Below are 11,088 nucleotides of genomic sequence, written 5' to 3' on the forward strand. Positions count from 1 at the left end.
TAGGCTTTTTTTCCTGCTCTTAGTGTTTATGAAATCAAATTATTATCTATATCATGCCCAATTCTACCATATTTTAAAGGATTTTATCTTTCTTGGTTGTGCTTCCTATAATGATTTTAAAAACTTGAAGTTAACAAGCTGGTTTCATTCTTTGGCAATTTTTATTCTCCTGAAGGCAGACTATCAACAACCTATATTTGCTCTTTGGTAGTACATTGTGTTTGGATGTAATTAGATTGCTGAGAACCTTTCCATGTTCTCAGCCTCATCTTTTATGGGTAGCTCATTGTAAACTAACTGTGGCAATAGAGAAGTGTCCTCAGGCTATGGCAATGGTCCTGACAGCTCAATGTGTGGTGTCTTTTCTGTTAGCCTGAAGCAGTGATATAACCATCTCTTTCAGCCTGTTTTTACCTACTGCCATTCTGCGCTGTACATTCAGGGTTGCAAATGGAAATTCCGTCAGTGTATTTTGACCACTTATTTTTTTCCATTGTTATGCTTAAAATTTAATATATTGTCTTGACAGTTTGAGCCTCACAGTGCCTCGAATGACTAGTTAGGATTTCCTTTACTCTTGTCTGATATTACCCCAGTCAGTGGGAAAGTCTTTTCACCAGGCAAGTTAGCCTATCAGCCTATTCAGCTGTACTCCACCCAGTCATCAACCTAGTGAACTTCCTTTCCTTGCCAGACTGCAAAATTATTCAAACAAACCAATCATATCATCCTGATGGAACTAGGGTCATCTTAATTTTTTTACTCCAAAGTCTGGTTCCACAGTTCCTGCTTGTTCACTCTGAGCATAAATACAATGGTTATGTGTTAAACCTGAACTTCTGGGGCTTGATACTGTTATTTGCTTTTTGTTTAGTGACTGGCTGATTGTATTATTTTGGTGAAGTCTATTCCCTTCCCCCAAGGCATAAAAACTCTGATGATCCTCTTCAGGAAGCACAGGCTTGGGTATGCCCAGGCACCCTGGGATGATGGTGGTTTGGGCACTGCTCCCTTTGATTATCCCTTTCCCTGACCACATTCAGCTGTTACTCTCCATTAATTGCCATGTAAAGCATACATCACTCAACCTACTGATCCAATTAAATCCAGGATCCTTTGAAGGGATGGATTTTTAGGCTATGTTAATTTTTTTCTGACTCCAAATGGAGAAGGTCTTCTTAGCTCTTAACCTGGTTCCTGTCATAAGCTTGCTTGCTGATACTTTTATTTTTAATGATTCTATCAATTTCTTCTTAATTCCTCTCAATCACAAACTCCATTATTTTTGAGATCCATAAACTTTAACTTTTCACACTCCATTGCAAATGGGTTCACTTTCTTTGGGAAGAGATACATAACTCTATTAAATGACCTGATTTTTTCCCTGGGCAAAATTGCTTAGGTATGAATCTGGATCTGGTAATGGGAGCAGACACTTTGTACTCAAGGAGCTGTGCATTCAATAGGGGGAAGTACTTGGTTTTCTTTGTTATCTCTCCCAGTGAAAAATCTCTTACCAGATTGGGGGCCTAATATTCTCAGCAGTGCTGTGTCTAAGGTAAATCATCCATCCTGCAAGTGGAGGCTGCATGAAAGATGTGAATCCCTATTCTAAACTGGACTCACCTGAAACTCAGCCTCAGCAAAGGTAGCTGGGAGCAAGATGAGAAATGCTAGTGGTCATTTCTTTCTGGTAAGATCATTCTGGAGGGGCTGGGGTTGTGGCTTAGTGGTAGAGCACTTGCCAAGCATGTGTGAGACACTGGGTTTGATCTTCAGAATCACATAAAAATAAATAAAGATATTGCAAAAATAAAGGTCATTGTGGACAGAAGGGCAGGAGGAGATAAATCCTGTTTTCTTGACTGCACTAACCTTGAATTTCCATCTTGCTGAAATTAGAGGAAGGAACAGAAAATATGCACCTAGGTTAGGATACCACACACTCACTATTCTTCCCAAAATTTCAGTAGCTTTCCTTGAGTAAATGTTTGTTTGCTTGCTGTATGACCTTAAGACCATTTTAAGAGAAGTTATATAATTGGGCTTTTTAAAAAAGTGATTTTCACAGGTTTCCCTGGGGAAAGGATCAGCAGAGCTCCTCAGGCTACCATGGCAGAAATAGTATTTCTATCAAACTTATTAATCAATTCTTTAAAAGATTATTCCATATCTTAAAGTGCCAGCCTTTTTCATGTTTATTAGTGCTGTAGTAGGTATCTTTCATCAAGATGCTATCATGCTATTCATGATAGCATGCCATCTTCTGAGTTTGAATGTCCTAGTTACCCAAAACTGTCTTGAGCTTAGACTCAAGAACTACCATTATGTGGACAGAATCTGCTACCAATGTAGGAATGGAAACTTCTTAGCCTGACCAAGTTTTAAATTCCTATTGGACATCAGTGATAGTCACAAAACAGAGGCAGAGAACTCATGTAGTTCATGTATCAGGAATGAGGGCAGCCAGTTTCTTAAGCTATATGTTTTAAAGTATTTGCAATACTTCTCTATATGAGAAGGGGAGTTCCAGATGAAGAATACTATGATTAGAACATTGGTTGTGGCACAAATGCAAAGCCAAAAGTCCATCTGGTTCTTCTAAGCTAGTCATGTGGTTAGCATGCAGCAGTGAAAAACACCAAGACGGGGTCAAGAGAGGGTCAATAAGCCCAAGGGGGGAATGAGTAGACCAAATATTTAACATAGCCAACCTATAATATTTGTAAAAAATTGCAGGGTTTAGGGCAAGAAATCATTTGGAAGCATACATGTCCTATACCTAAGAATTTAAAATGTTTAAATCAACTAATAAACTGTTAAATAAAATTTTCTGTATCTCCTTCCAGAACTAATATATCATTCTAACAATCTGAAAAGTCAGATTTTAATTCAGAATTCCTGGACTACTCTACCTTCTGTATGATCGGTATGGGAAGAACTATTACCACCATTCTAAGCCCATGAGCATAGGTAAGCCAGTACTCTTTATCTTCCCAACCTGAGTTTCATCCCCTGCCATGACAAAACTCATTTACTGTGTTTACCCTTTCATCACTTGTCCCCTATGTATAGCTAGCCCATAGCCATGTATGAATGTATATACCATCAGTTATTTCTCCAAAGGACAATGTAGAGAAGTATACATGGTGGTAGAAACAGACCTGAGACCAGATGGGTAAAGAACGTAGGGGTCCCAATTATCTTGAGGATAAACTGGAGTGGATAAGGACTCTGAGTATGCATATATTCCTTTGGATCCATAAACTGGGCTCCTGGTCCTGTGGGAATGGTATAGCAGGGAGAGAACCAAGAGGGGTCTCTAAAGCATGGGATGTAGAACAAGGGTTCCTCTTTTTTAAAAAATACTTATTTTTTAGTTGGATTTGGACAAAATATCTTTATTTATTTATTTTTATGTGGTTCTGAGCATCGAACCCAGGGCTTTGCCCATTCTAGGTGAGTACTCTATTGCTGAGCCACAATCCCAGCCCCAAGAGTCCCTCTTGACAGGATCTTGAAAGTGATCCCCTTCAATGACTGGTGGCCAAAACAACAAGAAAAATACATCAAGATTTGAGTTTGTGTTATTTATCAGTCTTTAGCTTATTCATTTCAAAAACATTTTATTTTTGAACAGAACAAATGCTGTCAAATATATCCAAAAAGCATAGAAGAAGAAGAACAGTGTGCATCACTTTTTGGGTGATGAACTTCAGAACAAAATCAGTGTTGATAAATTTCTCATGTGCAACTAAAAATCAGAAAATCTTAAATCTGTTACAAATTCACTGCTTCTTCCTTCTTTTAGTTCTCTGCTTTCAAACTGTGGGAAGAAATAAAAGATAATTGATAAATGTACACCATTAACATGCATTTAGATTTCAAAATCTGAGAAAATAGTCAATATATGTTGTCTCAAAAGGCAAAATCAACTCAGTTTCCTCTTATAACCCAGATCCTTGGGTATTAAAGTGCTCATGCATAATCAGAATTTTATGTTCTGATCACAGCCACCTCATTTCTCACTTTCAAACATCAAAAATGCTTGTTTTGTTTTGAGAGATCATTCTTGGGTTTCCATTGAAAAAGCTTATGCTGTCTCCATGAATTTTTTTTGTTTAGTTTACCAAATTTTAACAGGTATATTTCCAGGAACGGTTAGGTGATACACAAAGCTACACATAGATACCTGGATTCTAGGGGCTGCTTTCAGCTGGTTCTGAATTATTGTTAGGATCTTCTTCCAGTTTTTCATTGTCATCCTCATCTTTCTCTTTTTCACATTCTGCTTCTTGAGCCTCATCATCAGAGTTGCCATACTTATATTCAGTTACTGGAATAGTAAAGAATAAAACAGGCCACAACTTCTCAGACAAAAAAATGCTCAATTTACAATTTGCAGTAACATCCAGGACTCTACCATCAGGACAGGAGTATGTTTTGTAAAAAGAATATCTGGAGACCTTCCTAGTAGTTGATACAATATTTCCATGGCCCTCATATTTCTTCTGGTCAGTAGTTTTCACAGTGATATTTTCCCCTCTTTCCAATAGAGCCCAACCCTGTGCTACTGATTATATCTAGCCCTTCAGACTAGAAGCGATCAGAATCATCTGGGTCTGATTGCATTTGTTATGTTTCTGTCAAAAATTTACTGAATAAGTATTTGTTTGATTTAAATTCTATTGTGAAATTACTTGATTGCTCAACCTATGAAAATCTAATTTTAGCATCTTTGAAATGCTCTAGTACCAGTTCATCATTTTATTTGATTATCCTACCAAGAATCTTCACATTTTTAAAATCTACCAGCCAAAAACAGGGTATACCATTAGTTTGTCCTTTGCCTTCAAACTCTCCATACATTTCCTCTTAAGATCCGTCCTGAACACTTAGTACCTGCTAGCATTCATTTTCCATGGGCACATACACTGCATTGAATATCTTCAATCTCTTATCAGAGATTGGTAGAAGGCAACATAATTTTTCTCAAGACTGGAAGGTATTTATAGAATTGGGCTTCTACATGGGAAAATTGGGCCAAAGGTGTTTTGAGAACACTGGCCTGCTTACCAAGGACAGTCAAGCTATGAGCATGCCCTGCAAGTGAGCCAGCTACTAACAGAGACTTCAAAGGCCCAAGTACTTTGTTGCAATGACCTGGTAACTTCCACTCCCTGGGGTCCACTATGCCCCAGGCTCCCTGTAGTTAAGACATCTGTTGGGTCTTGCCCTCCTCAATCTCAGCATCTGCTGCTGGTTCCTCTGCCTTCTAGAATGCTGCTAGGTCCCCTTGCCCCCAGGGTAGGTATTTGCCCATCTACACCTTGGCACCCTCTTGTGGGTCATCAGGTTTCCCCATTGCCTGTGTGGTGCCTTACTGTAATAAGATCATTATAATACGTAGAAAGGACAAGATCCCAGCACAAGGACCAAAACACACAAAAGATAACTCACCAACAACTGCGACTTCTTCCATTTCCTGATCATTTTCCTCATCATCGTCCTCAGTGTGTACCCAGTCTTCATGGCCATCTTCTTCTTCCTTCTCCTTTCCCTCCTCCTCATTGTCTTCTCCCTCTTCGATGTTTTCTTCTTCCTCTTCCACCAGCTGTACATCCCTCTCAACATCCTCAACATCTGGCCAGGCCTCCTCCTCTTCTTCATCCTCCTCCTCCTCCTCCTCCCAAATGGCTTGCATCTCTGCTTGAAAAGCCATTGGTGCCACAAATCCGGCAGCTATGTCTACCCATTCTTCAGGCACTAAACCATCTTCCATGTATTCCTGATCTGGATTCACCCATCTTCCAGCTCCATTTTGGCCCCCTAAGGCTGGTTCTCGCCCTTTAGTTGTCTCAGACATGACAGGTGAGACGCACTAGTTACGTAATGAGATCTGGTGTCAAAGATGATGGCTATGAAAATGGCTGCCACCTAAGGTGAATGTATGAGGGAGGTATGGAGGGGAGGATTTTGGGCGCGGGGCCTGCTGGGACGTGGTGGGGGCACTAGAGAAGGTGTTCGCACAGGGAATAGCAGCCTGAGACTGCTCCTGTAGAGGCCCCACAAGAGCCGGAGGGCAGACCAAGGAGTGACTTATCCCTTCTGGGCACAGCGATGATGGCAGAAAAGATGGGAAAGATTCAGAATGTCCGTTGATGGGGGCGGAGATTACAGGTGTCAACAAAGGATCACCTCTTTCTCACGAGCTGTAAGATCATTTGCTGAGAGTGATGATTGACATGATCTGTGTCAAATGAGTGATCAAGGTTCTCAGTTCCTAGAGTTCAGGACTTGTTTCCCTTTTTCTTGAGTCCTTTGGTTCTTGGGCTAACATTTAGAACAGTGTATGTCCCATCCTTTAAATTCTATCATTGCCAAAAATAAAGTAGTCCAATATGTTGGCACCCTGAAACACAGGAACTATGAATTTTTCCTGATTTCTACCTAGGAGGGACAGACATAAAAAAAAAATCACATATCCAATCCAGTTTTATGAATCTGAGGGTGGGGAACAAATGCAGATATTTTAATGTTATTAAAACTATTTATAAAAGAGCATACAAAATTGAAATATATGCAGTTAGAATAGAAGGTTGGGTAGAGTTAAAAAAAAAAAAAAAAAAAAAAAAAAAACTAGAGCAGGAAAACGTTCAATGAAAGCTTCCAAATTTGCACCAAAGCCTCTGAAAATGCACAAAAAGGAGGGATGGATACCTGTTTGAATGCAACAATAACAGACATTATAAAGGACAGGTTTCATAGGCTAGTTTCTGAGTAAACAAACAAGGACTTTGTGTTGCAATTACCCTACTAAGCCAGGGTCTCAATTGTAAATAATTCTTATAATTATGTATATAATCAACACTATTTCATACTTTGACTGAAAAAAAATCTCTTATCACACTGAAAATATTTTTTTAGTGGTTACACATTATTGAGTTTATTTTAATTACTCATAGTTCCTTTGAGATTAGCACTTACACAAAAGAGAAAATGTTTCCATTTGTTGAGCGCCTGGAGGACTCATAAATAATACATGCATATTTGCCAGTTAGTACCCACATTTTATTCATTCACAGACTTTTATGAAGTAATGCATTTATACATCTGTTAGTGATTTAATTATCACTACCATCCCAATGAGTAGTAAACGTATATAATACTTTTTAATTTGGAAGCTCAAAGAAGAACATTGTTTCCTTTTGTAAATGTATGCCATACAACTTTTAAAATCTTAAATTTAAGTACAACATTAAGTATTTTCTTCCCTAATTCCACTATGTAAAATACATAGTGAGCCATCCATATTATACATGAGGATCCAATTATTACACTGAATATGATAAATATCTTAAGTGAATAATCATGTTAAAATGCAATCACTTGGCTGAAAACAAAAGATATATTTATAGAATAGTGGGAATAGTGCTTCATATATTTATAAGAATGTTAATAAACTTGTTTAAAAGATATTTATGAAAAACTTAATGTTTTAAAGTATCTTAATTACAAACAAAATTTATAGTTATAACAGGTTTAAACAAGGAACAGTGCACAAACAATCCTTTATTCCTTTTCTAACCTCATTGTTTGTTAGTGTCTGGAAAGTATATTATACTATCTTCCCTACCAGAAAGACCACAGTTTATTATAATTTGCTGCCTGCTGTCTCAAAATAAAAAAGCATGCAAAAAAATGAAATGAGAAAGTGTAAAAATATAAAATATACCAGAAAAAGAAGGCATAAAGTTCAGATACTGCTAATGATTTACTCCTATATAAACACCAAGAATATATAAATCCTACCTAATGAAATCATTCTAGAATAATTTTGAGAATATTCACATTCCGAAAATATTTTTTAGAAAAATATGAATCAAGAAATATCACATTTCAGAAAAATGCTACCAATAAAACCCTTTAATTACTTTCACCAAACTGAAGTGTTTTTAATATTGTCCCTGGTTCCACTTCAAAAAGGAAGCATGATGGTTCTTATAAATCACTGGTTTAAATCTGGAAATAAATATAGAAAACTTCTATTCTCTTTTCAAAGATAACAAAATTTAATAAGAATCCAAATCTGACGTATAAAGTTGGTTTCATCACTTGCTTTCTGTTGTGACCATTGTGGGTTACTTATTATTGCCAGGACTTAATTTTATCATCTGTAATCCAAGCAAAATTATTCCCTATTTACTTCATAATGTTTGACAATCAAATTAGATAATGGGCATGAAAGCACTTTTCACATTTGGTATGCTATATTTATATAAATATTATCAATTCAAGTTGAATATCCTTTGTCTGAAATGCTTGAAAATGGAAATGTTTTAGCTTTCAGATTTTTTTCAGATTCTGTGATGTTTATATATATATATATATATATGTATATTTAGTACCAGATATTGAACCCAGGGATGCTTAACCACTGAGATCCTTTCCTAGCTCTTTATTTTATTTTGAGACAGGGTCTTTCTCAGTTTCTAAGGGCCATTCCAAGGCTGGCTTTGAACTTGTGATCTTCCTGCCTCAGCCTCCCCAGCTTCTGGGTTTAAAGGCATGTGCCACTGTACTTGGCTATAATGAGATATCTTGTGTGGGATACAAGTCTAAAAATTAAATTTATTTATATTCTATATATACTTTCTATGCATAGCCTGAAGATAATTTTTTAAATATGTATTTTTTAGTTGTAGTTGTTCACAATATCTTTATTTTTATTTATTTTTATGTGGTGCTGAGGATCGAACCCAGTGCCTCATACTTGAGAGGCAAGCGCTCTGCCACTGAGCCACAATTCCAGCCTGCTGAAGGTAATTTTATACAATACTTTTAGTTCACTTTTGTTTTGAGTTTGACCTATCACATGATGTCAGGTATGGAATTTGTACTTGAAACATCATGTTGATGCTCAAAAAGTTTTGCATTTTGGAGTATGTCAAATTTCAGATTTTTCAATTAGGTATTCTTAACCTGTAATATTGCTATTCTATTCTTGAATTATTGGGAAGAGTCTATTGATTGATCTCTTAGGTCTTCAGAATGAACACTCTGATTTGATTTTGGCAGAATCCACTTTTTCCAGGCATGGAGTTTAAACACATATTCATTGGGTGTGTGAGAATTTAGTTAAGGTTTGAGATTAGATGGATTTGTATTTAGGATATTAACTATTTAACCAAAAATTTTTCTGCTTTATTTTTAAGACATTTTAAAGTGATTAATGTTTCTAAGTCTACAGTTAAAACTTCTAAATTCCTTCAATAAAAAGAAGAATGTAAGACCTATGCTGGAGTCCAGCCTCAGGCCTCGGAGTGCCCCACTGACCCTCGACCCTCATGAGAGCTACCAAGGTTAGTCCCAGGACCACCCTTGCCCACCTGCAGACCCAGTACCTATCCCACTTTCATCTTGGGGCACTATAGCAATCCCTATACCCTCCCCATATAGTAGCCTCCACCTTGGGACAACAGATAGGGCCTGGAGGCAGCTGCATCTCTGAACAGGCAGCCCAAAGCCATTGTAAGTTCCACCCTTTCAGCTCCATCTCTGAAAGTGGTGGAGCTTTCACCATCCATCTTGGGACACCCCCACTGCTATCTTGAGTTATCTCTGTTATTCCCACCACCACATTTAGTTGCAGTAGCATTTATCATGGGACACTGGCCAGGGTTTAGAAGCCCAACAGCAAGGTGAGGTATAGGTTATCTGCAGGGACACTATAAGATTATAGGGTAGGAACTGTAATACCTCAGAGCTGCATTGCAAGAAGGGAAGACACATAGACAACATGAAAAACAAAGGAGGAAAGTGCCCCAAACAAACCAAGATACTACAGTAATAGAATCCATGGACAGTTCAGTTGATTAAATATCAGAGATGGAGTTCAGAATGTACATAATTAAAATTATCTGTGAATTAAAGAATGACCTAAATGAGCAAATACAGTCAAAAATTGATCATTCCAAAAAAGAGATAAGAGAGCAAATACAGACAACCATTGATCACACCAACAAAGAGTTAAGGGAGCAGATACAGACAACCATTGATAACTCCAAGAAAGAGATAAGGGAGCAAATACAGGGAGCAAAGACTACTTCAAGAAAGAGAGATTCTGAGAAAAATCAGAAATCCTTGAAATTTAGGAAATAATAAACAAAATTAAAATCTAAAATACTTGGAAGACAGAACATCAGATAATGAAGACAAAATATACAATCTTGAAAATAAAGTTGACTGCTCAATGAAGATGGTAAGAAACAATGAACAGAACATCCAAGAACTATGGAATAGTATCAGACGACCAAATCTAAGATTTATTGGGATGGAGGAAGGCACAGAGATTCAAACCAAAGGAATGCAGAATCTCTTCAATGAAATGATATCACAAAATTTCCCAAAAGAATGAATTGGAAAACCAAATATAAGAGGCTTGCATGACACCATATATACAAAATTACAACAGATCTACAACAAGACACATTATAATGAAAATGCCTATCATACAGAATAAGGGTAGAATTTTAAAAGCCAGAAGAGAAGGGAATCAGATTACATATAGGGGGAAAACAATCAGGATTTCTCCATATTTTTCAACCCAGAAGCTGTACCAAGTTCTGAAAGAAAATGGATACCAAACAAGAATCTTATATCCAGCAAAATCAAGCTTTATATTTGATTACAAAAAACACCCTTCCATGATAAACAAGTTAAGAGAATTTACAACTAGAAAGCATGTGCTATAGAACACCCTCAGCAAGCTATGCCATGAAGAAGAAATAAAGAGAAGAGGAGCAGCGGCCTGCTGAGAGGCTGAGCCACCCCCTCCCCCTGCGCCGGCAAAGTAGAAGGAACTGTGACCATCCACAGAGCAGGCCCAGCGGCCTGCTGAGGGGCAGAGCCGCCCCCCACCCCCCGCACCTGCCAGGTAGGCGGAACTATGACCACCGACAGAAAAGGCCCAGTGGCCCGCGGCGGGACAGAGCTTCCAATCACCCCTGCAAGGTAGGCGGGCCTGCGACCCACCGGCAGAAGAGGAGCAGTGGCCTGCTGAGAGGCAGAGCCGCCCCCTCCCCCTGC

General features: G+C 38.0%; 1 protein-coding gene across 1 annotated transcript; it reads right to left on the minus strand.

Moving 5' to 3' along the window:
• Positions 1-3,667: 3,667 nt before the first annotated feature.
• On the minus strand, positions 3,668-6,444 carry LOC125614301 (glutamic acid-rich protein-like). Its single transcript, XM_048796879.1, has 3 exons — positions 5,461-6,444; positions 4,193-4,336; positions 3,668-3,826 (listed from the first exon to the last, which is right to left on the minus strand). Exons 1-2 carry the CDS (start codon positions 5,864-5,866, stop codon positions 4,200-4,202), a joined length of 543 nt encoding a protein of 180 aa, XP_048652836.1. The 5' UTR covers positions 5,867-6,444; the 3' UTR covers positions 3,668-3,826; positions 4,193-4,199.
• Positions 6,445-11,088: the final 4,644 nt, after the last annotated feature.

This window comes from Marmota marmota, unplaced genomic scaffold, assembly GCF_001458135.2.
Source record: "Marmota marmota marmota unplaced genomic scaffold, marMar, whole genome shotgun sequence".
In the NCBI taxonomy this organism is placed as follows: Eukaryota; Metazoa; Chordata; class Mammalia; order Rodentia; family Sciuridae; genus Marmota; species Marmota marmota.